The sequence below is a fragment of the Aphelocoma coerulescens genome, chromosome 6 (genome assembly GCF_041296385.1).
Source record: "Aphelocoma coerulescens isolate FSJ_1873_10779 chromosome 6, UR_Acoe_1.0, whole genome shotgun sequence".
NCBI lineage: Eukaryota > Metazoa > Chordata > Aves > Passeriformes > Corvidae > Aphelocoma > Aphelocoma coerulescens.
Genome location: NC_091020.1, coordinates 19,025,135 through 19,052,902, shown reverse-complemented (window position 1 = coordinate 19,052,902; position 27,768 = coordinate 19,025,135). Strand labels below are relative to the sequence as shown.

Genomic DNA, 27,768 nt, shown 5'->3' with positions numbered 1-27,768 from the left:
CATATCAGTGGAAGACTCTTGCATAGATATTTCAGGAATACTCCCTGTCTTGGCACCCTGTTGTGTCTCTCATGTTCCTTACCAGCATTACTGGGCTGTTTCCAAACCCCACAAAGGGCTCTTCAGTCTTTGACCACTGTGGTCAGAAATAGTCTGGCAGCCCTTTGTGGACATCCTGCTGAGATCTGCTCAGGTTTTCATTTTAGTACATAACAGAGCCAGTCACTGCAGCTGCATTTCCCTGCTGTGAGGATCTGAGACCTGATCTGTGAGGATCTGCTCCTGCATCTCACACCAGGGAAGTAGGAGGTCATGTCCACAGAGGCCCCAGGCAATCTCACTTGGGTTGTGGTCCTGGCTAAAGAAAAACTTTGGGGAAAGGGACTGGTTTGGTCAAACACAAGCTTTCCCTCATGGACTTAATTTAAGCCTTGTTAAAACCTATCTGTCTGTAGCAATATTTTGCCATAAGGAAGTGAATGAGAACACAACAGTGCATTAGGGCTTTGCACATAGAGGTGTAACAAGACAAGATCACCACTGGGGCTTTTGCCTTCCTGCTCCAGGCTGGCATCATCTTGGGCACAGTTAACAGCAGTATATAGCTACCCACAACCCTGCATCTTTCCTTGAGAAATTAGCCATTGATGCTCTTGGATCACCCTCAGGAATGAAGAGGCCTGCAGGAACTGCTCTGACTGCTAAGACAAACTGTCTCCTGACACTGGGGAGGGTGGATGACCACAGCACAGAACAAAGACATCACATAAAATATACAGGGCAAAAAACCACACAAGGATGGGCAACAGCTGTCACTTTCAAACATAGTAACTGGATGCATGTCTTCCCCTTACCATGAAAGCAAACAAGAAGTCACTGAATGCTGCTCAGTGGTGCTGCACCATTTCCTCCACCTCTGATTCTGCCTGCTCATAGGAACTAGAGTGCATAAGAACTAGAATGAAAAATGCTCAGCACTGCCTGTGAAGGGATTTTTCAGGCACCCAGTTAAGCAGCTTTACACATCCCTTTCCCCTGAACTAGTCCTGTGGGGCTGAAGCCGGAGAGAGTTAGGCCAGGGATTAATTTGGCCTTACAGTTCCTGTTAAAAGAAGGTAAATCCATTTATTCTGCATTTCTCACACTAAAGCATATTAAACTCAGTAAAATTTTCTTCTCTGTAGTCTTTCAGTGAGTTGCTTTGTTACTTACACATGTGCAATTAATTGCAAGATTATGTTTTTCTTCCTCCAGTGATGTGATCTGACACTATTAAATCTAGGTGGTCATTGCACAAGAAAAGTCAAGAATCATGGCCTAAGTGCTCAAATCAGAGGAAGGTCATTAATTTTGCTAGCTAGCCATTATTTTCTACACTCTTCATCTTAAATAGTCCTGCTTTGCAACTGTACTCTGCTCTCAGAGGAAAATATGCCCTTCAAATCCTCAAGCAAACATAGCTATGCTCACTTCTACCTCTACTTCCTCCTTGCAGAACATAAGAGGAACTAACACAAAAGCCAAAATTAGTAAATCACCGTGCACATGATTACAGCAAATGGCAAAGGCCACTCCTATGTATCACTATAAAAAATAACGCTAATTGGAACGCTTTGCAATTTCCTGTACAACCCATAATTAGGTTAGATAAGAAACTAGCAGTGTCTAAGTGCTATAAATGTCTAAATTAAGTTATTTTGAAAGTGCTTGGCACTTTGACATTTGAGAGTTCAGAGTAATTGGGGTATTGAAATAAAATTGCTTCTGTTATTTAAAAGGTCATTATCTTCTTTGGGTAGATATATAAGGACTATTTTCTACTCTACTGAGCTGGTCTATTTGGTTCAATTAGACCTGCTTCAGTAGATTTCCAGTGGGCCTCCTCCCACTTATCACAGTCCCAGCACTGGCACAGGGAAGGGCCTGTAAATATACAGCCCAGATATGGAGAATATATTCAGCTCATAATCAGGCTCTGAAGAGCCCAGAGCTTCCCCCATGAACACCACAGGCTGCTATACAACAAGGTGGCAAATGAATCCTTACACAACAAAAACCACCAAAGCTGGCTGAAAGCCAGCCTGCCAGGCAGGCAAAGGCTTTGGAGCAAATCAGGATTTCACCTTCCCAAGCAATTAATCTCATAGTCTGGCAGCAGTTCTGGTTATTTCCGTAACACTACTGAAATTCCTTGTTTACAATGTCCACGGTCACACTGTCACACAAAGATAGGCCTTTTTGCTTGCTTACTAGATCTGATACTCTGCAACCTTGTCAGTCAAAGGTGGGAACTTAAATGACTGCATCTTGATTGCATTTGATTTTGGTCAGACAGCAGTTTCAGTAAAATAAGGAGTATAAAGACATGGACATTGGCCGAGGAGATTTAACTTACCACCACTTCTCCACAGCCAGGAGATGGAAGGGAATGGACTGAGGGGCCAAAGAGCACTCTCACCATCCACTCCTGTGGCTTACTTCATGTGCTCCCCTCAGAAGAGCAGGGCATCCCACCAAAACTGGAGATATGGGAACAGGAGTTTTTGCTGTTCCTTTTGGCCAGGGAACACATGTGCAAGGGAGAAACAAAGTCCCGAGAGCCTTGTGTCCAAACTGAACAAGGAGACAATTTGTGACCTGAAACAGAGAAACTTCCCATGCTGCTGTTGCCCCAATGACTGGACTACACCAACAGCCTCCACATGCATAGAGCTGCACCACCTGAATATGAAACACATCAAGTGATTGCTGAACAGAGGCACCACTGTCCCCATCAAAAGGGCTACATTTGCTCAGCACTCATTACAACAAGTATTACTCATGGTCACTAATATTCCAATGTCCTGCTGAAGGCTGCCTGGTTCTGAGTACTACATTTCTACAAGACATTTAACCCCAGTGCAGGGAATAAGGGCGAGCCCTTTTAGATGGGCCCTTTTAAAAATTTCATGCGCCAAATTTGCATGAGCCTCCTGATGCTTGGGAAGAGCTCTGATTACGAACTGCCTGCAAGGCAAAAAGTATAGAGAGGGTTGGCATTCCTCCACAGGAATTACACCACCTTGTACCTCTCACATCCCCATCCCCTTCAGCCTGGCTGACTTTAATGACAATAATTGCAATGCACATGTCTGAACAGTGACACCAATAACACAACAACTGATCCCTGAGTTGAGAAGAGTAGTACATAGTGACAGCCACAGGGAAATTTTTCCTGTGAGAATTACAGATTTCCTTGCATAGATATCTCGAAAAAGTTTTGAGTAAATTCTTTCTTATGAGGATGCAAAGACCCTGCAGTGCACAGGCAGATATTACTTCATGAGTGTTAACTAGACAGCAGAATGCTAGAGATCAGGCACTACTTAATGCTTAGTGTAATACTTACAAGACTTCTGTTGCTGAACAAGGAAGCAAGATAGTCTATGCAATAACCAAATAAGTGTAATTAAGGCATTTTAGGGTTTATGGTACTCAATTAGATTAAACTGGTTTTTAAAGTCGCATAAAGGTTGTGCTGTTCCACATTTCTTCATTTCCCTATAGGGCAGAGTTAAAACTTATTTCTACATTTCTTATTCTAATGGGATTGGATTTCTTTTAAGGATAATTCTCACCCTGAGCAAAGGTTGGTTCTGAGATAATGATAACACTATGTTGATGTTTCACACTGTTCTACTTACAGGAACAATGGAGTTGTGCTAGAAGTATTTGCTGTGGAATTGCTATACTTCATTTTTCAAGCATATTCTAGATTTGCTACCCCTGCATCCCAAGCATGTGTCACATCAGGATACTCACAACTCACAGCACTACTGCCCCTGACCTAGCACCAAGGCCTGTCTATGTATCAGTGAAAGTCACCTCCACATCCAGAGCTGATGGAATTTCCTGGACATTTTCATGAGCATTCATAGTTTGCAGGAGACCAACACAAATGTTAAAACAGGTAGTTGCAAGAGGGTTGGTTTCAGGCGATCCTTCAACCACTTATTACAAATTTTGAGCTAAAGCTTCCTGTCCCAGAGACTTGCCTGTAGGAAAATGACCAGGTAGCACTCTACCACTGTCACACACACTGGCTCTATCAGGCCTAGAAAACTTGAAGACCGCAGCTGACATTTGTGCCTTAACTCTGCAGTCTGAGTCGTGCTTTTAGTACTCACAGTATATGTTTCTTCCCATGATTTATGTCATTTGGGAAAAATCTCTAGAGCTAGAGAAGAACCCAAAATTTTCTCAACCAAGCATTGTTAGACAGCAAATCATTCCTAATCAGAACTTTTACCAGATGAAATTGCAACCCACTTCTATTCATCTGCCTTTTATATTCTCCCAAATTGCAGCTCCCTGAAAATGAGGAGAAGCTTGACGTGGGAACACATTTAACGTGCTGACTTCCATTCACACATGCACACTCTGGACCTGTTCTCTGTGATTCAAAACAGATGTTGCTGAAGCAATTGTTGAAGATTTAAGAGAGCTGATGTTAGGCACAAGGAGATGAGCCTGTCAAATCGATGCATGGCCAGCCTACAGCTGGCCTCTTCTTATACCAAACAAAGCCAGGTTGATGTCTAGAGTCCTGGAGCCATTAGTGCATTTGCCCAGGTTGCAGAGTGCCACTGCCAGCTCTAGAACAGGGAACATCTACTCTTGGCAAAGACAGGCTGCATGAAAAGGCTACAGGAGGAGACAATTTGCAAGCTATTCAAGATAGAAGGTAAATGAAAACACAGGTAGTGACCTTCTTTCACAGCTCTTAATCACCTTTACCATGGTTCAGTAAAGCTGTATTTGCAGGAATTTGACAGGAATCTAAGTCTTTCTGTCCATGTATCCAAATCACAGCTTATTTCTAAGGAATGCGCAGAAGGAAGAGGAAAGAAGTAGTACACTTTTGTTGACAATTGACCTTTCCCCAGTCCTCAGGAAAAATAGGCACAGTCCACCTTTGCTCCATAGGGCTACTTTGATTTGAAAATATTGGTGTGTTTTGGCCTGTTTTCAGTGTATGTTTCCCTGAGCCCAGAAAGATTAGTATTTGACTCATCAAGTCATGCACTTGGAGGTCAGAAAGGAAGACCAGGCAGGACATCTGTGTAGACATAATGCAGATTTCCTTGTATGTCTGCATCATGAGCTTACATCTAAGTACTGCATTTTCCACAGGCAATTACCTCACTCACTATGGCGGTGAGGCTGAACCATGGCGGGGTTGGGGTGCGGACATGTCTCAGCACTCCATAGGGAATGAGGCTGTTTGCTATAGGACAACATTCAGCAACACAATTCAAAAGAAGAGTCATTAGCTAAGCAGTGTCCTAGAGGAAGAAGAAAGTTGATCATGTAATTAAAAGAAGACTGGTAAAAACCTGTCTTCTACTCCAGATTCTTCCTAATGATGCTGAAGAGCAAGTCTCTAGCCCCAAGGTTCTGGCACATAGTGGTTCCTCATGTTCCTCAACCTCTGGCTGTCCAATGCAGCACACATGGAGCTTCACTCCTGCAGTGCTGACCAGTCCCAGTGCACTGGAAAACAGGGATCTGTCTGCCCATGGGTGTGTTTGGTGGCATGAATAAAAGAGCCTTCATGGCCATAATGTCCTTCGTGTTCTTCCTGGCACTGCTCTGACCCAGTCTGTGTGTTCAGGAAGCTGCTCTGCCTGTGTGGCTGTGCAGACCTTCTGTATGTAAGATATTCAATCTCTTCACCAGGTCAAGGAGGAGCAGAAGAGAAAGGCAGTTATCAATTTAGCTCCTTCCAATTATGCTAAAATGTTAAAGAGGTTGATTTTTCACAGTTTCTCCATTCCCACTAGGGACACAAATGGCACTTAAATTTATTACACTACAGTCTCAGCCTTCATTTACTACAAATACTCACTTTACCATACAGGGTGATTGTGGAGGTAAATCCTGAAATATGTCTAATATACTGATCTTCCAGAAAGTATAGGGACAAGGTTAGAAAGAAGACAGCAAAGAAGGAAAATGAATGAATATGTTGACCACTGTGTCAGATCTTCCTCCTCACCTATTCCATACATTTTGCCTGCTGTACTATAAAAAAAAAGGTCAGAGATTAGGCAACACTGCACCACAACACACATTCACAGTGGGGCTGGATAAAGGCACCAGCATCAGCATGGGAATTCCAACCTTCACTTTATAAACAAAATAGCTTCTCAAAAGGCATGCATACATTTTTATGCAGATTCAGGGAGGAAGGAAGTGTAAGAACAGAGATATTAATATTCTTGCATGTCAGTGAAGAACAAAAATACTGCAACATACTCACTTAACACCTGTTTGAACCCTGAGTATTTTTTTTATCTCATGATATTAAAAATACAGTATGCTGTCATTATTAAGCTTCACTGCTCTTTGGCATAATCAAGGCAGTTTTATTTGCTATATAATATTTGTGAAATACAATGTATTATGTCGAATTCAATATCTAAAATAACATTTTAAATACAAAAGTTTTCCCAGGACAAATACTACAAAATCTCATTGTCTATGTGCATATCTGTCAGTTTCTCTCGCAACTTTGGGGTCCAGTGTCTAATTTAAATTATACTTGACTGCCAGGCTCAGTCCAACAACTCCTTTGAGATTCAGTCTCCAACCAGAGGCTTCCAGTTTCTCTGATTCTCTCATGCTTTGGAGGGTAATTTTTCTCTCCACCCAAAAGGCTGAAAAAACAAGAACTCTTGGCTATTTCTTCCTACCCATCCACAGACCAGCAGCAGATTCTTCCCCAGTCATCACCAACTAGGAGCTTGGAGGAATTTCTTGAGAAAGAAAGAAAAAGACAAAGAAAACCATGTTTAAGAGGAAGACACAGGATCAAGGCTTTTTCTGTGTGTGCAGCAATTAGGAGCATGCAACATTCACGGCTGTACATTTTCTTTAAAGTTAAAATTGAAGACCCACGTTAGAGAATATTCAAAGTTTGGTACTTCAAAGACTGAGCTTAGAATTGGGTCCAAACTTCCCTGGAGTTGAATGGGTTAGTTGTGGACAATTTAACCAGATCAGAAGCTCTTACCCTTCTCTGAGTTTCTACGGATGTTAAATAATCTGCTGTCCAGATTCAGAATTCAGACTCGTTAGCACAATGTCATGGCTTCAGCCAATGAAATCTCTGCTGCATGCAGTGCCACCAGCACTAATGAAACTAACCCTCACCCCAAACGTTCCCCCTTTCAATGCACATCAACATCACACTGACTGCTCTAAAGCTGAGCATGCAGAATGCAGGAACATTTTATCAACTGTCAAAATTTCAACACTTTCGGAGAAAGAGACAGTAAGTGGTTTACAGTACGTTGTAACGTCCTGGAGGAGGAGATAACAACAAATATTACAGCCAGATGACTGCGGGAGGGGCTTGAGTAAACTAAAATACTGCTGGCTCTGCAGATTGAGAGGAGTTGAACAAAGAAGTTGTCCTTTGGCCAAAAACTTCCTGTTCACATTTTAAGGAGACAGTATCTCCAGCAACTCCTAGGACAGGAGTTATTTCCGTGTTGCAGAGATGGTGTAGCAGCTACTGAGTTCTACAACTATTCTGGCCAAAACCGTGCTCCTGGCTTGTCTCCTGCCTGTCCAATGACTACCCCAACATCCTTCATTAATGTACCTAGCCAGGCCAGCTTCTTGAGCGGCTGTTTTGGCTACGAGAGGTCCCACAACCCCGAAAGCGAAGAACAGCGGCAGCCCGGCCCCAGGGGCCGCCTGCCGGGCAGCGCCGGCAATGGCCCTACCTGGACACGGCCAGCGCCGTCACCGCCGGGCTCGTCCGGCTCGCTTTGCCAGTCAGGGCAACGCTGGGATTCAGTTCCCGACAGAGAACAAGATGTTTTCCACCCTTGTTACCTGTTGTGTGGTTTAAAAATAAATATTTAGAAAGCGTCTGGGGGGCAGCAGGGATGGGATTGTTATTATTTACGGTCAGCAAGTTGTTAAGTTGAGAACAAATATATTTAATCTTGGCCTGTGCTGTTGCAAAATAGGCCCATCCCAATTTAATTTGTGGCTATGATAGTTACATGTGCTGACGTGCGGCTGTATCAATTGTGTGCTAAATTGGATTTGTGTATTATTGCTTTCTAAATTGCATGCCTAGTTCAGCAAAATTGTTCATCAGTTTTCACTGGCTCTGTGCTTAATAAGATGCCCCACAATACTTTGCTGCCAGGATATAATACAGCCCATAATTGCCTAGTAAAAAGAAATTACATAAAGCTCTGGTATTATCAACTTATCTAAATCTGTTCATAACAGAACCAATAATTAAATGCTGTGAACATTTCACATACACACACATACATACACACACACACGTAACAACATAACTCAATCACAGTTACTCTGGTCTTTTTAATGACTGTGGTTTGTATTAATTTTATTTTCTTTAATGCACAAAATGAGATGTGGGAATATTTGGTCATTTAAAATAATTCTGAAGTCATCTGAATAGGTTAAGGGAGTATGACCCTGCTTTGATTACACCTCTCAACTCTTTAATAAAGAATGCTGTTCCCATATCCATCTGAAAACATGCAGCCTTATGTGCATGTGCAAACAGGTGTTGTCTCTACACATCACCAGATGTGGGGTCAGCACATATCTTTTATGGTCCTCTTGGGAAAAAAACACAAACAAGAGTGTTCCTCTGTGCTCCCATGGATGGCTTTTAAGTCCTCATTTAGAAAATTCCTTAAGATATACATTTTACAAATAGCTAAAGTATCAGTCTGTTCAAAAACATGCATATGCAATTATGCCTGGAAAGACCTGCCACAGGAAGTGATGGACAAGAACTTCAGAAATTCTTATATCAAAGTAGACTTTTCTATGGGTAAAGAGAATCCACAAAATGACTACAGAATACCACAGAGATTTTGGAAAGAATGTTAGGTCTTTTGCTTTGACTTACTGACAAAGCAATCTTCGATTAAAGATGAGAACAAAAACAAATATGAGGCTACCACAGCCAGACTATCTCACATCTGGTATCTCGGGTGTTCTTGCACCTTGCCTAGAAAAATCTGGCTCTGGCTGCTCTGAGGCATGACAAAAGGTTTGATAAGCATCTGGTTTGGCTGTTATACATACAGAGGCATATTGGAAATATTTTCACATAGCAATCTAAGTAATGTTGATGCCAAGTTCCATGAACAGTACTTTTGAAGATCTCTGTGGTAATGCCCAATTACTGTATAATATCTTCTTTTTTTTGCAGATGTTACATCTATAGCTCTATATTTATGCAAATTGTGTGCCTAAAATTGAAGTAATAGAGAATGTCTGTAATGAGGACCACAGAAAATAAGTGGAGTAAATTATACATAATAACACCACAATTCCTTTCTCTTAGAAAAAGCGCTGGGAAAAGAAGAAAGCTGTGCTATTTAGGATGTGCCTTTAAAGCTTTCTGACAGGTTTCAGCTCCTGTATTTGTTGGAACAGAGAAGCGAGCTTGAGTTGTTTTTAGTACCAGTAAGCACCACAGTCCCACGATCTTATTAACCTCAGCTCTGTGAGAGCTCCATGGTATCAGCTTCAGTTGCACACAGCCTTGAATAAACAGCTCCAAGCCACTAGGGCCTGCTGCTGGCCTCCCACCAGTTTGAAGGATCTCTGACTTCTTTTAAGGTGGCAAAGACAACAAACTTCTCTGTTCCATCCCTGAGCAGGATCTGGCACTGCCCACTCTGACATGATGCCAGGATATTTTAGTACAGGCCATCAGCAGAGGTGCCAAGGCAGTGGACTTGCTGGAGCCGGGACTATTTCCAGCCATTGGTGTCACAGGTTTATGCAGAAAGGTGGTCTTCTGAGGTCGACAGAACCCATGAGAGAGCCTATGAAGAAGCTTTCAGCTCCATCCAGGCAGGATGTGCCCTTGAGATGGCAGGCTGAGGTGTGCTCTCTGTCTCCAAGGTGGGGCGTTTACTGCCCACCACTGCTGCTGGTCACAGTAACACTGCAGCAGCTGCCCACACCATCCCCCCTTCACACCACTGTGCTCACACCCCCTCTTCTTCTCACAGCCAGACAGGGCTTGCAGCACTGGGGCACACTGCAGTTCACCGCCCACCTTGTGCTCATACCTGTGCCACCCGGCTCTTCCCTCGCGCCGCTCCGGGCTCTCAGGCCAGCACCTTGCTCTGGGGTCTTGGGGTATTCGGTCTTCCACAGCTGTGCCAGTGAGGGGGTAAAAATGGAAAAAGCATGGATTGTAACAATGAGAGAGAGAGTCAGCTCCTGCTTCCCAGCAAGGGGTGGGAATTGGACTTCTGACACCAGAACGGGATTTTGCAGTTGTCTCCCTCTCTGTCACTGTGCTGCAGGGTGTCACACTGGAGGAATGTATGCAGGGAGGTGGTGGGGTTGCAAGGCTGGCATGCTATCGAAAATTCCCAGTAACCCAGGAAGTTCTCCTACCAGACTGGAGTCAGAATAAGCAGTGAATTCCTACTCATGAGAAAGTATGACTTAATTAACTGAGCTGTGAACTCTCAGAACCATATTCAAACATATTTCTGAAGAGTGATAGAATTTTTGCTTTTAGAATCACCCCAGAATGGACAGTACATTTTCAAAATTCTCCCTGAATGGCAAGAAGTCCTCTGCTCAGGAGGATAAAAGTTGATAGGAAGCAAATATTTCACTCGGATTTTCATTTTCTGCCCTCTGCTGCACTGTTAAGAAAGTGTCATGGGCTTTTATTAGCTCTGTCCCTCCATTTAGAATACAAAATTCTACCTCCAGTCTACAATGAATCAGGATTCCTTTCCTCTCTCCCATCCACCTACCCTCACCACTCCATCTGTGCTTCCTGTGATGATGATACTGCGTGTGTCCCAGTCCATCACTTCAGCAAAGCAGCAGCAAACAATGTGGCAGGTGGGGCTGCAGGCAGTGCTGATGCTTGTGAGAAGCTGGCCATTGACTGTCCACAGGTACAGGTAAGATCCAGCACAAGAGATAATGTCACCCTGTAACAGAGCAAGAGGCAATGTCTCAAACTCCTACACTCATCCTTCTCATAACTTTTAAATTAGAAATTGCTGACTTTCTCTGATTTAAATTCTGACCATTGTTTTTCTTCTGGGCGGATGATATAAACCAGACAAAGTAAAAATTACTTTTTTTCTTTCCCATGAGAAATCCTGAAATTTTTACATCACATAGACCTGAAACACCATCTCAGATTTAGCAAGGTAATGCAGAAAAAAGCTTTTACCCACATTTTTAAATGAAAAAATATAATGAAATATTCCCTATTTTCCATAAAATCCAGGCTTTTAGTAAAAAAGCAGACTGACAGAGTGACCTAGCTACTGTCAGGGACAGGGGCTGTGCACAAGCAGTGCCTAGCATAAGTTCTGGGCCAGGACTAGTGCTCTTATAAGTTGTACAAATAAGCATTCCCTGAAACAAGGACATGGTGTTCACTTGCTTAGCTGCGAAGCCTTTGGTGATTTCACAATCCTCCTCTGCCCCTCACAGGGAGCTCACTGTCATCGCATTTCTACACTGTGTTTTGCATTTGACCAATGACCAGCTCCGCATCCAGTGACCTGCACTTCTGATGCAGAAAACATCCTCTGCACTGAACCTCTCCCCTCCATTCCATGCAGGTGTAGCCTTAACCAGAGACTGCTCATAAGGAGCAAATGCACAGGAAAGCCCTTAGGGAAACACACAGAACCAAGAGCCAATGCTGCAATTGTAAATGAACTAATCAAAAGTGCATTTTGATCAGGTTATTAATTGAAATTCTACCTAACCTTTCCACTCTTGGTCCATACTAATAATCAGCTGAAAAGAACCTCATCAATGTAGTCATCTGATTCTGGTAAAGGACAGTGTGCCCTTAAATTAGCAGCATGCATCTGGTTTAAGTCAACTAACACCTTACTTCACCCCTGCCTCATTTGAGGCCAGGGCTCTTCACACTGCTGGGCAGAATTCTGGAGATAAAAAATGATAGCATGTTCAAAACAGAGTTGCCAATAATTCAAGAGATTAAATTTCAGCTACCTTATCTGCATGAGAGTACATGATGTCCAGGCATTTGGCAATGACCTACAGCACTTTTTAGGTCTGGACCAGGGATTTAAAAGTAACTGAAACAATTAGTTACAGCAAGCTTTTACAATCTTCCTTAGTTTATAAAATTTTTGGGACAGTTCTTATTTTGTGTCTACACAACACAAACACCATGAGGTTTGGATCTATAGATGGAAATTCTAGATGCTCAAGCAACTCCAACCATCACATAATGAAGAGCTGTATAGGGTTCTTATTTCACAGAATTTTTTTCTTTCAAAACTTTGCTTTGAATAATTCTGAATTTTTCAGGAAAAAAACCCTTGCTACCAATCATGTAATTTTGTGTCAATCAAAATAATGCAGCACAATGGAAAACTTTTTTTCTATTTTCATGTAGCAATACATAAACATATAGAGATTTAAACAAAAATTACATTTCAGAATTAGGTGTTCTGTTTTGCTAACATCAAAAAGAATTTTTTCATCCACAAGGTATGGACCCCTTACTTTTTTTCCTTGAAGCTTCAGTCATACTTTTCTAAGGTTTTTGCTCTTTTAAATGAACTTTTCTATAGACTGTTATCCAAACAGCTTAACCATTTGCACCCCAATAAAGTGGAGATCAGTCATTTGGATCAGTCATCAGACTGCTCCTGGCAGAGACCATCTCATTTTGGGCAGTTCCAGGAGGGCAGATACCCACTGAAAAGGCTCCTGTACTGGCTGGTACACGGAACGGAGAGAACTCTGTCCCCTGGGATCTCGAGCAGCATTGTGCCAGCCCACCTCCTCATTTCTGAGTGGCACTGCTTCAGCTCACTTTGCAAGGGACCACCAAGATATTCTGAGCTGGCCTGCTGAGGCAATTGGCCATTTTACAGTAACAGGACTGCCAGGACTGGGAGCTGAGCTGGCACTGAACAGACTACTTAATTCCCACCCTCAAATTGCTAGCCATCAGACTGCATGGTTAATAAAGCTCTGATATGAGATGATTGTTTTGGCACAGACTAAGTAGAGAATATCTGCCTGGTTTCTTACTGCTGTGAACTCAATTTGGCCTTTGTACAATATCCAGGACTGGATTCAACCTTGAATTGTCTGAGCCAGTGAAACCCTGTTCTAGTATATTAGCAGAGAGAGAAAATACAAATATGAAAGAAACATTTTTGGGACGTAAAAGGGTGGGGGGAAAAAAATCTCATCCAGAGCATTTACAGTAAAATCCAATACAGAATATTTTCCTATCAACATGCATGCAATTCTGGCCAGGCACAGACCTCAACAGATTTATACCTACTGCTTTCAGGAGCTCTCCCTACACCTGGGAGTAGAAGGGAAAGGAAAAAGCCAACATTATCACTGCAAAGGTGTAAGGCAGTTGTCAGCTGAGGTGGCAGAGTGCAGCCTAACATTCCAGCTGCACAAATGTGCAGCTCAGATGTGGCTCTGCTGCATGAATGCCAGGACAAATTAATGAAATAACAGAGGCAACAAGGTTATGGGTGAGCCAAATCCAGGAGGTACTAGGGTAATACTTCATGCTCCATAAACTAAAAGTTGTTTAATCCTGCTATCTATCCATCCAAAGATGCTTCTACTTAGCTACTCAGTCTAAGATGTTGCTTTTAGTGCTCGCCTCTCATCATTAAGAACACTATTAGCAATCTCTATAGAAAGAAAAAAAATCAATGTATCAGACTCTCAGGATGTTTTTATGTTGGGAAAAGCACCCATTAAATTATCATGAAATGTTCATGGATGCATCAGAAGAAAGATGATAAATGAAGATCTTACTGTTGAATTGTTGATGGCAACAGAAGCGAGGCTTTCCTCGTGGGCAGGAAGCTGGTTTATGAACGTCAGCTGGTTCAGGTCCCAGATGATGCAGGTTCTGTCATCGGATCCACTCACAAAGATGCTGTAGGTTACAGATGCAGCAAGGCAGGTCACTGCCTGAGTGTGTCCATACAAAGCCTGGTGGGGAAAAACCAAGCAATCAACCACAGGCTGATTTACTAGGGAACCACAGTCCTACCTCATTTGCTTAGTAAGAACAAGCAACCCAGTCATTCTTTGGAGAATGAAAGAGGGAATGAGGGGGAAATGCCAAAGGATATTACAGAGAAGCATCCTTGTCCTCAACTCATAGCTGAAGAAAGCTGAGGGTCCAAGAGATCATATGACTTGCCCAAATTACACAGTGATTCAGGGCCCTTGGCTTACTCTTCAGACTCTAAGTGCTTTGTGCTTAGCAAGAAAAAAATCATTATTCACTTCAGTCCATGCAGTTTTAAGTAAAATTTATGCTCGGAATTCCTCAATATTTAAAACACTTTTTGAAATAAAATTTATCAGGATATATTTCAGTGACCTCTGTCTTATCTTTCTGAGTATCTGAACAAGTACTAATACATTTCTAATATTGGTTAAGAAGAGAAACAGCATTTATGGAGCATTCTTGCTTTTAAGCCCTGTAGGAATTCCTTTCTCTTTCATCATTACACAACATTCTTTTTCTGTTATTGTTTAATAGGTTCAGAGTTATAAGGAGTGCCCAGTTAACCTTATTTAAACAGTTTCTGAAAAAGAGAACATGCTTTAGGCAATTTAATAGCACAGTTAGAAGGCATGGATTGAAGTATACTGCTGACAATTGTTTAATGCAGCATTCTCAAATGACAGCAGTGTACATTTCTGCTACATAATCACAGTAAATGACAGTAAAACCTGTAGGGCAACAGAGAAAAAGTCCTTCACAGCTTTCCTAAAAAGCCTTTCAGGGCTTATTTTTTAGCTGCCTTACTGTGAAAAATCAGACCCACCAGTTTCAATGTTGGTTTTCAAAGGAAATGCATATTCCTTGCTGCCTTTCTTTCCATGACATTATTAGCACATTTCTAGGCTCTATCCCAGTTCAGCATGAAGCAGGGGAGCCACATGTCCCAGATGACTTTTGTGGACATACCTCATCCTCTCTTCCAGCATGTGACTGAGAGACTGAACTTTTGCTGGCTAACATGTGCTGCCACTTGCCAAGGTCACCAGGACAACAGCAGTAAAACTTTAATCCACTGGTGAGGAAGCTGAGCTGCACCAGGCTCTGTGGTACTGAAGGTGACCCGCAACTGCGAGGGATGACTTTCAGCTTGGGACTTATTCCATTCACAGGAACTGTCAGCTATAAATACTGGCACAAAATTAGGTCTCCAACTGTGGTTTCCAGAAGTCAGAAACACTCTCACCTAAGCATGGAAAAGGAGGCTCAGTGATAGCTTTGGACTGGCTGTAGGACAGTGTCTTTACAAAGGACTGGGCATAACCAAGCACCCATACTTGAGAACTGCGCAAGACTGCTGCAAAAAAGGCTGGGACAAGTCAGGTTCAAGGGCTCAAAATTTCCTCTCCTTTTTCCAAAGCATGAAATAAAACATATCCACTGTGAAAGCATCCAAACTGCTAAGTCAAGCCAAGCTAATCTCTCGCACAAGTTTCACTAAAACCATCTTCCCCTTTTATTTTAACCCATGAAGATCCTACTTGGCAGTGAAACACTTTAAATACAAGCTGAGTGTGGGAAAGAGGGACAGACCTGCACACAATTACAATATCAGCTTCAACCCAGCAGTCTCAATGCACATTCAGAAAAAAAGTCTCATGCTTGGCTCTCTACATCTTTTCATTATCACTCTGCAAAGACTGACAGGTTTTTCCTTAATGGGAAATATTCTGCAGCATATTTGCATAAAGATCTTGAGGCCTATCTCCAAAGTATTTTAACAAATATCAAAAGACTAAAAAGAAGACCAGCTTCACTGCAGGAATGTTTAGTCCATGACAGTTTAAACCAAGTTTGATCATTCAACTTAACTAGCTGACAAGGACACAGACACTTTACAGATACGCTCCACACCTTGCTGAGAGGTCTGTGAGGGAGAGAGCACACCTTGCTCAAGTGTTTCATTTGGCCCAGAAATTCTAGAGACTGCATCACACAGATCCCTCTGCTAGTAAATTGCATGGTTCAATACTGAGGCAATTACACTCGATCTTTAGTGTTCCACAAAACCGTGGAAGCAGATCCCGCTAGAGAGGCAAAAGCTACTTTTTCTGCAGAAATATAGTTTCTGTACTTTACTACATTCCAAACCAGAATGTGTCAGTCCCATGAGACAGCTGGTAAGTGAATAGCATCCACTTTATAGCACATAAGATGTTCTTAAGCAAAGCTCACTCTCTCAGGAATTTTTTTTGTTCAGCAGAAAAAGCACCCACCATGAAACAGGGAATTACATGAAAGAGCAAGTAATTCACTGGAAGACATTTAGAACCATAGTTCAAGTTTACATCCATTCCAGACAGTCATAAGAAAAAAAAAAAAAAAGCCTCTGCTAGCAAAGTAAAGGAAAAAATACAGAATTTGTCATTGCATGATCTCATACCACTTTGTGGATTTTGGGTAATAGCAAATTAATCACAGTGGGACACATCAGCAAGGCTGATTTAAAATTGTTAAAGAGAAAGGCATGATAGTGAAGATAAAAGACAGCCTCTTCGGTTGCCTGAAACTCAAACTGACCCCCTGATTTGTATCATTTGGATGTTGATGAAAATTACTGCTTATGCTCTTCTCTACTGCTAGTTCTTCCATTCCTATGTTCATGTCCTGCCTTGAAATAATAACCAGCTGGATTAAAAGGTCATCAGATCTTGTCTCATATTTCTGTCTTCTACAGCATTAAACATCATAAACCTCAGAAGAGAGGCTGCTCTAAAACAGTTTGCCCCCCTAATTTCAACAAAAATTCCAACAGGAATGTCTGATAAATGAAGATCTAAATATTTCTCTGGCATCCCAACAGACCATGAAGTTTTCACTTCATTTAATGACAAAATATGTTTTGGCTTAGGGTATGGAAAGTACTGAAATATCATCTGAACACCCCTCCAGAACAAACGAACAGAAGAAGCTTCCAACACTTGGAGACCTTGGTGATCAATGAACCCTTTAGTAGTGTGCCTAAAAGTAGCAGAGTTTTTTTAATCAAGAGTCTCTTGATTTCTTTAGGGAAGAAGGGCCCCATGCTACCTTCCAGATATAATAGTGGTGTACTCTAGTTGTACTTGTAAAGCTGAGAACTTGCCATAGCTGAACCACACAAATTTTGCATGAAAATTCAATTTTGTAAATGAAATAGCATTATACAGTGTTGGTTGATGACTATAGATGAAGTCTAAATCAACAACCACTACAGGGCTTTGGATAATGAGGACAAAAACTATAGCTTTCTTATTGGATGCATCCCTCCCTCACAGACTGACAGATGAACCTTTTATGTTCTGAACTCGGGCTGAGAAAAAAGAATCAAGGACTTTGCCTAGCTGAGCCTTCATCTCCACTAGCTAATTTCACAGGATGTTTCAGAGATCCTGTCCATTGCTGTAGCAGCCCAGAACAAATTATAAGCATCTCCAGGTGATACTTGTTTTTGAAAATAACCCAAGGGCTGCACTCCAAGAGAGGAGAATATGCCTTATCTTCATCATTTCTTTTATCATGATGAACTTTGAAAATGCTACTAAAGGGAAAAAATCCACCAAGTGGAACTCATAGCTATAAGCTGTTGGTACAAGGCATATTATCAGCTCCTGACCTGATAACTGGCTGTCACATTATACTGCTTATTACTGGCTTTTTTCCTGCCTTCTTGATTCACCCAAAGGTGCTTCTTCTGACAAACATCTGAGAGATAAAAACCTTATCTTCTGGATTTCATTAAGTTTCCGTAGCAGAAGAGCCACAGTACTTACCTGTCTCAGGTTTAGACATTTCACTTTGTCCTTGACCAGGGAGAATTCCCAGACACACACAACTGAGCTTGTTCCAGATGTGATTATGGTAGTTGCTGAAGGACACACTGCACAGAGGCACCTTCCCCAGTCTGCCATGCACTCGAATGTAGTCACATTCTGTACAAGAAAGCATCTTTAAGTCACATGCTCATCTGGTGATACCATGTATTTACTAATACCAAATGGCAGATTCAATTTTCAAAACTGAGCCTCCATATTTTAAATCTAAGAAAGAAAAGTTCATCATAACCAGTCTCTATGTGAGCACAGCTGTGAACACATGGACACGCACAGTCTGTGGCTGCACTCATCTGTGCCATCTTCTAGGGGCCAAGGCTGAACAAAGCTCAGTATCTCATGTCTTAGGAGATTTGGGTCCCAATTTCTCTTGTGCCACACTTCCTACATAACTTCAGGAAAGCTCATTCTGCTGCCATACAGTAACAGAAGGCAAACATTCCATGTAGATTAAAGAGAAAGCTCAGGCTGTGATGGCCTACTGACAGTTACTGCCAGGCCCTGCAACCCTCCTCTTATTTGGATTGAAAAGCCAAACGACAAAGCGCTAAATTCCATTCTGTGCTCTGTCAGCAACACCCAAATCAGTCTAAAGCAGTGTCAGATCCATTGCACATTGCTACAATTACAGCACAAACATCCTCCTGCACATTCTGCATTAGCTCTCCCCCACACAACTGGGACAGCACTCTGGTACCAATGATTCTGGTGGAGTTGGGTGGCACAGCTATAAAACCCCTACCACAGACAGAACAAACCTTTACCTACTTACAACAAGGACTAAAGTTTCTTACAAGCTCATGTCCACTGGCACTGTTGACCAAGAGAATATTCAAGTTGGACTCCTAACTATTACTTATAGTGACTGTGTAGTCACACTCACTATGCTCAGTGTCACCCTGAGTTTTGAAGTGACAAACTGAATAATTTATGCCTGCAGCAACAGTATGAACTGCTAAGCACTGATTTTATTATACAGGGAGTGGAAGTTGGAATATATCTCATGGCTTTTTCATTTCCATTGACTTTGGGAATGTCTGTAAAAACATAATGATGCCACTTGCACAAATACCCAAGTCAGTATCTTGCTGAATTATGTGTTATGCTATTCTGGTACCCAAGCTAACTCAGAAGTCTTTGCATATCATAACATTGTCCCAAACACATCCAAAAATCAGTGTATTTATGGCAGAGGAAGAAACTAGATCTGCCAAGTGCCCTAACAAGCAGTGTGATGATATAGACCATCTATTTTTAACAGCAAAGAAGTAAGAGTATTAACTTCATTATTTTGAATGAATGCACTGGACTTTGCTGAAGCCAGAGGGGAATTGACAGATGGTTCTGTCTTAATTCCAGCAGAAATTTCTGCACAATGAAATTTCTAATCAGTGACCAGAAGACCTTGTGTTGTCCTTACACAGCAACAACATGGACAACACAATCACTGGATGGAAAACCGGAGATAATTTAGAGGCAAATGCCATGTTTTTGAGCAGTGTAAAATGATTTTACACTATCTTGGATGTTCAACTTGAGATTCCTCAAGAAGCTTGACTGTGAGAAAGTCCTGTATAGCATCCTCTGAAATCAGCTCCCCAACAGCCTCTGAAATGGGTGCCCAAACCAGTCAAAGACCACAACATATAAATAATTTCTTAAATTCTTAGTATGTTTTATTATTTACCTTGTCAGATCCATAGTTGCCAAAGCAGCAGGTGAAGTCCTCAAATCCCCAGCAGAATGTTTTGCTCCAAAGAGGAGGAATCAAAATTTTATTTTTTTCAACAGCCAGAATGCCTTTCTCTGTATGAACAATGTGCCCAATAGCTCCCTTGGGATAGTCTAGCAAGACAGAGAAAATATTTAATTCTGTTTGGTTTAGAGCACTGATGCTAACTTTTCTCCTTGCACAGCTTGTGTGGTGAGGCTGGCAGGTCCCACATCTGGGCTCAGTGCTGTGGCCAGGCCCAGAGACACAAATCCACGCAAACTGAGATTCCAGACACAATAGTGGAAACGCTCCTCTCCAGTGGACCACATGGATCCATGCAGAGGGGGTGATGTCTTATAAAAAACAATCTGTTCTGAACTCTACAACAGAAGTTTGAAGAAGCTTTCAATCCCCACTGCTAATACACAGATACATAAATCACAATTGGCAGAAGGGATCTTGATTGAACCACCCCATACAAAGCTGTGTGACTACTTTCGTGCTCTTGAAAACCCAGATTTATCCTAAGAACTGTGTATTGTCAGAAAATGGAACACAGCCCCTGCAGCACCTTTTATGGTAACTGGTGAGAGCTTCAGATTTTGCAGACTGCTCACAAAAGGAGGAAGAATTCCACTTGAGTGAAGGAACGGCCCAGTCTCTCTTCCTGATGAACTTTTCCCTTGAGCATTCCTAGATGGATGTGGTTTTGTGAAGAGCTAGAGCAAAGGAATGTCATTGAAAAATAAATCTCTATTTGTATGACCACTCAGGAGAAACACCTGTTTAAATCTTAAAATAACAGACACCAAGACTATAATATATAATCTCTTAATTAAAATAAAATCTTATGCATATAATATTTTCATCAGACTACATCCCTCTCTCACAGAGACAGAAAGCTAATCCCAGCAATTCCGGACAAGAAAGAAAAGCATAGGTGAGACTTTGAGCTTTGAGGTTTTAGTTGATTATACCCATTCCCAGACTAGTGATTACTTGTGTGACTGTGCTGAAGGAGCAGAACCCAGAGCTGATGCTGCAGCTGTATGGCATACAACAGGAGCAGCATGGTTAGAGAGTGAGGGTGCATACTGATGTAGTACAAAATCTGGAAAAGCCTATAGCCCATCTTTCAGCAGGTTTAAATCAGAAGATGTTTCTGATTTACATTACTATTACTGGTTTCCAGTCAAAATACTGTAAGATCAAGATAGATTATGTTCTCCACTCTTATGATAAAGTGATACCTGCTTTGGTATCTGTCCAAAGTTGCTGATAAATCCCAGGATAGTGCTCTTAATCAGAGGATCTTTAATGTTGTTGAGGTCCATCTTGTCTCCATAGAAGTAAGGGTGATAGGTGTTAACTGCCTCCACTGCAGCTGAGCCATGCTGCTTGTGGCCAAAAATAAGGTCTATCCAGCGGTGAAGGTGTGCACTGACATAATCACTTTCCAGTGCCTGAAACCAAAACAAAATTACTTAATTCACTAGATTGTATCCATTACAAAAGCATTACTGCTTTCCAATCCTTGCTGGAGACAAATTCTCTGCAAATGAATCATCACACTTTCAGTTCCTCCAGTACCACCATTCTCAGCACAGGCTCATAAAACACCAAAAGAGACTAAAGTGGATCCCGAGGGGAAACCGAAGGACAGAGTCCAGCATGTTTGACTTAACAGACACCAGGAGCAATATCCTCAGACACAACACAGGTAGGTTCCACAAAACAAAATGAAAGCATTCCACAGATCTTGGCGCCCATAGTGATTGGCACATGGATTAATAGGACCAGAATGAACAATTACTACTGGAGAAGACTGGGCGAGATGCTAATGCAATCACAGAGTAAAACTTGTGCCTGGAAGACCCAGACAAGCAAGTTCATAAGCAGAGGACACAAATTCAAGTTGAATCTGTGCCCACCACCAGGTTAGCCAGTCTTACCCATGAGGCATCACTAAATGCTATTGCTCCTGCCATCACCTGCCTCACCAAATTTTTGTGCATTCCCAAACAGCCTTGCCCAATGATTCAAGCAGCAGTGTCAAGCATTATTAAAAGTACGTTTCTATCTTCAAATCATTTGACTGTGTAACCCCTGATGTTCAGTGAAAAGTCTTCCAAGCAGACCAGCCCACCCAAAGCACAGCAGAAATAAACAAGCTAATGGGATCCAGAACAATGGCTCATTTCACAGAGCAGACAGTTGCCCAGTGCAGCTGGTGCAAATGACCCTGCCCATAGCTATAATGATCACAGGGCAGCTCACAGAACAAGCACAGTGTACAATCTGTCCCTGAACAGACTTGGAACTCATTCTTATTAATAAAAGCAGTTAGTCCATGAATTACAAACTGTAAATTTTGACTGGCATCACTGCCAAAGCAAAACAAAGCAACTAATAGAGCTGTAACTGTGCAGACTCAAAGTATTTCACTGAGCACTATGGCAAGCCCAGCCAGGGAGGAAGAACTTGTGGTTTAGGGAGGAAGTATATACATTTATTCAGTGAACTAGATTCCTAACTTATTAAGCATGAAACAGGAAGCTGTTCAGAGTTGTATGTCAAGAACAATTCTTCACTCTCACATTTTTGAAAGTAATAGCCAAACCTCAGAACAGTGTCAACTTCAATCTGTTTTACGATACCAGTAATTAGTACTTCCAGCCTTGTGGATGATTTCAGAGGAGAGAGAAACCCTCATGTTTCAGAATTCAAGATCTCTGACTTTTCACTTCAGGGTTAGACAAAGTCTCCCAGGCAGGCTAATTAAGGTTTCTTGCACTGCCCTGTGTAGTACCTAGTACCAGCTATGGTTGAAGAAGACAATATTGCACTGACTGTACAGGAAATCTGATCAGGTCTGGCAAATTATTAAGAACACAAGTGTATAAACATGATCTTTCATTTGCTAAGCTGCTCCTATTTGAGATTTGAATTAATTTTCTTATCAGCTGTGCCAATGTTATTAAATAGTGCAGCTCAGTGGAAGCAGTTCTGTAGACAAATGGTAGAGAGCACCCAGTATCCACATTAAATGCACTCTGGGGGCTTTACTTCCAACTAAATCCAGACTGCTCCCGCAAGCTGAATGCTACCAGCATCTGGAGCACACAATTGGAGTGCAGCTTTTCTTTCATTTCATCCAAAACAAATCTGGTTCACACAATCTGAGATCATTCTACAGTGACTGCAAATCCATGCTATGCAGGGATGACTGCAGATTCATTTCCAAATGGTACCATTACTCCAAAGTACTAGGTAAAAGCAGATTTCTCCATGGTATCCAAGTGCCTTTGGAGTATTCACCATTACACAAGCAGTAAGGAGCTCAGTATTTTACACTCCAAACAAACCACAGTAGAATAGACAGGATGTCTCCCTATGTTTTTCTTTAAAAAGCATCAATGTAAAATTGCAGCATCTTTCAGTCATACGTGGCTTTTTGTCTGCAGCACATCTGGTAGGGAAGGACAGTGTTGTCTTTCCCATATTTGGGAATCTGGAAAACAGAGATTGAGCACCTTGGACAGTCACAGAGAGACCATGAGACAGAACAGTGAAAGGAACCAGACAGCCCCAAAACCTCCATACCTTCCAAGGAGCCACTGAGGAATACGAGGGAACTGTTGCATATTTGACCTCAGCGGCCAAAACCAATTTGCAGTAGGTAGGAGACTGGGCATTCCCTGGATTCAACTCTTCAGTTTAGCAAAGACTTTACTCCCATGAGCAAGTCTGCAGTGCACACAAAACTTAAATGAGGATCTCCTTCCTCCTAGTAGCTGTATCATTTTGTAGTTATGGACTCTGACAAAAGCTCAGGTCTCTCTTCCCTTCCATCACCTTTCAGTGTGAACAGAGCTCTGAGCCTCTAAGTCACTTTCTGCACAGCTTCAGAGAAGTCTGTCTCAGTAATGCCTATTATTGTGTATGAAAAGGAAATGATACATTCTAAATGTGACTCTTAATCTCAATTTCAGCTCTTTGGCAAAAAAAAAAATCTGGTAGATGATTGCATTTTCAAAATGATTGAAGACAAAATTTTTAGTAGGTTATCCATAACAAGAGTTATCCATTTCTAAATAGGTAAAGCAGAAAGATAGAACTTTAACTTCCTTTAAATATTTTTAGCATTATTGTTCTGACACAGATTTAAAGTGAAGTGTTCAGGTCATAAATTCAAAATAGAAACTAAAGAGAGCCTCAATCTCTTAAATGAAAAGATGAAATATCTCACTATATAATCGACAGTCACACTATATAAGCAACAGTCATTAAAAAAACCCCACAAAAGCAGGATTACTGCACAAAAATAAGTAGGCAAGCACAGGCTTAGACCTTATCCATGTTCACTCACAGGAGTAACCTGAGCATGTGTGAATGAAACCAGAGTTGAACAGGCTCTGTCTCATACTCAGTCATTCACAAGCCAAAGAGTTTGCAGCATCAGGAACCTTCCAGTACCTAAGGGGGAGGCCTACAAGAAAGCCAGAGAGGATCTTTTTACATGGGAATGTGATAGGAAAAAGAGGAACAACTTTAAACAGAGAGGGTAGATTTACATTAGATGTTAGGAAGGGACTTTCCACTGTGAGGGTGCTTAGAATTTAGAACAGGCTGCCCAGAGAAAATTGTGGATGCCCCATTGCTGAAACGATTCAAGGTCAGGTTGGACGGGACTTTGAGCATTGTGGTCCAGTGAAAGGTATCCTTGCCCATGGGAGAGGGGTTGGAACTAGGAGATCTTTAAGGTCCCTTCCAACCCAAACCATTTTATGATTCTATGAAAGTAATGGTAACTTAGTGGGAATATTGTGGTTGCTGTTAATGGTTCAGTGAACAGTGAAGAAAAGTATTTACAAAATAAGAGTATGACTCTGGTTTTGTTCAAAAGAGGAACAAGAAGTTAAGGTAGTAAGGAGGTCAGAGACAGGATTTAAGCCAGCATTGGAGAGGTCAGCTGAGGAAAGGCTTATTTGGAGATACCAAAACAGAAAAGATGGTTGTATCCACAGGTTTGAATATAATCACCTACAAAGTGATTATGGAGAGAGAAAGTTGAAATCCCAAGGGCAGGACCTGGATAGCAGAGGTAAGAAGAACCCACACCCCTGAGGCAAAAACTGAAGTTACGTGACAAACCAGGATAATGTAATGCCTTGAAAATCATGGGCTGTTTGTTTAGCCCCACCAATGCTAACACATACATTCATCACAGCTGTACACAGCAACAATCTGTGTGCACTCACACATGCAGCTCACCCAAGGAAATCTGATGGGGTAATGCAGGAGCACTATAGAGACCTGCACCGAGATATTGTGCTGCAAAGTCTGAGTTCAATGCAACAATCTTCATCTAGAATTGCATTTGCTTTCAATTTTATGAAGCAGATGACATCACACAGAAGACTTTCTAACTATTAATAGATAGCACTAATTGCAGTAAGTCTCAGGACCTTAGAGCTATTTGTTTTCAAATTGCCAAGGCTGACTCCATTAAAGGCAGAGAATTACATTAGGTTTCCCCCATCCCAACCCCCAAAAATAAAAAAATAACTTTAGTTCTGGCATGACTCAGAGATGGAAATAAATAATTTAAATAAACACATGTTGTTAGCAACAACACGGAACTGTATGCATATAAATTCCTGTACAGTATATTATGTTCTCTTACACTTGTGGGCTGAGATATGGTCATGCCACAAACTTGCATGTATTCCACATCTGGTCTGAAAAGTTTGCCTTGATTCAAGGGAAATTATTAGGCAGACAATTATAGACATGCAAAGTTCAGAACCAACACAAACTCCACAATGATAGGATGCATTTGGATTCAACATTTTCATTCATGACTCTGGCCTTCGGAGCTTCATTTTCAATGGCACCCAGGTAGCATTTTGTCACAAACCTTTATATTCACTGACCTGTCTGTGCAGGAGAATGAATTTATGGGGGTCCCCATCTGCCCAAGGAGGAAGCTGCACATCTCCCAGCACTGTTCCATCCTGCATGCAGCCTGCAGGAATTACAAAGGGAGAACCAAAAACAAGAATCAGACACATTGAAAATAGGAACAACTTTACTGAAACACCAAAGTCAAAGGAAGTTGAGGTGATTTTCCTACAGGCAGTTTCATGTTCATCAAATTTAGGGCCATAGAATACTGAAGAATCAGTGTTCTGGGATTTCTGATCCAGTAATAAAGCATTGAGAAGATGTTCTAGTAATTGTCATTAACAGAGTAAAAATATGCATGTCCTCAGCACAGACCATTTTAGTACAGAATGCAAACACAGACAAGACAAATGTGTTTACACAACTTTCTTTTTATACATAATCCTCTGGGCCTAACTGCCAAATATTCCTACCAAAGGAGCCACTGAGAGGGATTTTGTTCTCAAGTCCTTTGCAACCTGATTCCTTTCAGGAGGTGAGCGTATGTTCTTAATTCAGAGCACAGTGTTGTGCAACTGGATGAATTCAAATCTAAATTGAGGTTCAGTTCTGGGACCACAAGTATCCCTACAGTTTAGCAGAGTACAGATTTGGGTTCTTGGCTTTGCCTATTGTAAAATCTTCCTGTATATTTGCTCTCTACTGGCAAGATTCTGGTGTCCTTTGGGTCCCTCCACTCAGTTCCACTCAGTCTCTGTATCTTTATTTCAGCCAGGCTTTTTTTCTTGGCCTCCTTTCAGGATGAAACTACCCCAATTCTTTTTTATCTTTTAACAAACTTCTAACAAACTTCTAACACGTTTTTTCCCCCCTATTCTTATATATAAATATATACATTCCTATCTTTTAGCATGCCTCATTTCACTGGTATCTTAAATACAATTACAGCTAGATTTCAATAACATGCGTTAAGCTGCCTTTGCTGTCACCAATTTAGGATAATTCTTCAGGTATTTTCCCCCTGCCTTAATCGTTAACCAAACAGTGTCTATTATAGAAGGCAGCTTTGCATTGCAAATGGTGTGAAAGTCCTGTCAAGTGAAGTGAATCAGAACTGCCATGCTTATTTCCGAAGAGTGTTTTTTCTGTATTCTCTCTGAGCCTTCATCAAGGATGCAGAAAGATTTAGAGACAGTGTACATTCAGAGGGGACTGTGATGCTGCTTGAGGACAGGGAAAATGTATCAAGTTCATGTGAGTTGTGCAGAACCTTTGAAGATGAGAGTGAGGACATTTGGAAACTTTAATCACCTTGTGATCTCATGGAGATTAAAAAAAAAAAAAAACAAAACCAAAAACAATCCCACCTTTCACCAACACCATTTAACAATTGACACATCTCCAAAGGAATAATACATTTTCAATAGCTACATAGATTTGATAATACAGGCCAAATTTTCAAAAGCAACCAACTAGATTGGTTATATAAAAATCCACTTTTGTGTGACAAAATGTGTAATTCTTTTGCACAGTAATTAGTAGGAACTGCTTGCTTCTTCCTGAGCTGGCAACTTGGTTCTTCTGACATAATTCAGTTTTCAGAAGCTTGCATTCTTGTAGTGCTATTTGAATAAAAAAAATTATCATCTCATCATTAGAAAGACTCATCAGTCCACAATGCCCAGAGACTGACTCTCAACACAAGATCTGGATCTTTTCTTTTGGTAGGATGTTGGATGGAACACTAGAACTTACCAAGTTCAAAGTGATTTGCATTGGTTAGGAACTCTGGCAAGTAAAAGAATTCAGGGATGAGCTCCCTGACATCACTCATGTTGTCCCTTGATGCTGATTCCCATGTGCTCTTGACACTGTGAAACATCCTGTCTGCAACATCAAAACTCCCACCCTGTGAAATGGAGACAGACAAAAAGACTTGTGTCACTATTCTGTTAAATTAAAAGCATCTTAGCTAATTTTGTAATGATCCCCTTATCACATGGCTGATAAGGGGATGCCTCAAGATCTGTCCTGGCTCTAAGTAGTGTGATCTTATGCTAGGACCTGTCTTAGTCCTGATTTGTAGGTATGTATGTTGAGAAGCCATCAAACCTGGAGTCTTAGCACAGCCTGCAGTAACACAGAGGCAAGCAGGAGCCATCATGGGCAGCTTGAGAATATCACCATGCCCATTAGTAATGCTT

At 41.5% G+C, this 27,768-nt stretch overlaps 1 protein-coding gene across 8 annotated transcripts in view; it reads right to left on the bottom strand.

Moving 5' to 3' along the window:
- Positions 1-5,920: 5,920 nt before the first annotated feature.
- The window catches only part of WDFY4 (WDFY family member 4), a 138,509-nt gene continuing 116,661 nt past the window's right edge, over positions 5,921-27,768 (bottom strand). For 7 of the 8 annotated variants that reach the window (XM_069019561.1, XM_069019562.1, XM_069019563.1 and 4 more), the window contains 11 exons: positions 27,320-27,473; positions 25,594-25,685; positions 20,908-21,120; positions 20,229-20,376; positions 19,631-19,788; positions 17,884-18,042; positions 13,870-14,049; positions 10,830-11,012; positions 10,125-10,212; positions 7,773-7,884; positions 5,921-6,797 (listed from right to left, as the gene is read on the bottom strand). In XM_069019561.1, the coding sequence (XP_068875662.1) occupies positions 6,731-6,797; positions 7,773-7,884; positions 10,125-10,212; positions 10,830-11,012; positions 13,870-14,049; positions 17,884-18,042; positions 19,631-19,788; positions 20,229-20,376; positions 20,908-21,120; positions 25,594-25,685; positions 27,320-27,473 (1,554 nt within the window). In that variant the 3' untranslated portion in view covers positions 5,921-6,730. The remainder of the gene's footprint in view (positions 6,798-7,772; positions 7,885-10,124; positions 10,213-10,829; positions 11,013-13,869; positions 14,050-17,883; positions 18,043-19,630; positions 19,789-20,228; positions 20,377-20,907; positions 21,121-25,593; positions 25,686-27,319; positions 27,474-27,768) is intronic. The other variant, XM_069019564.1, reaches the window with a different exon arrangement.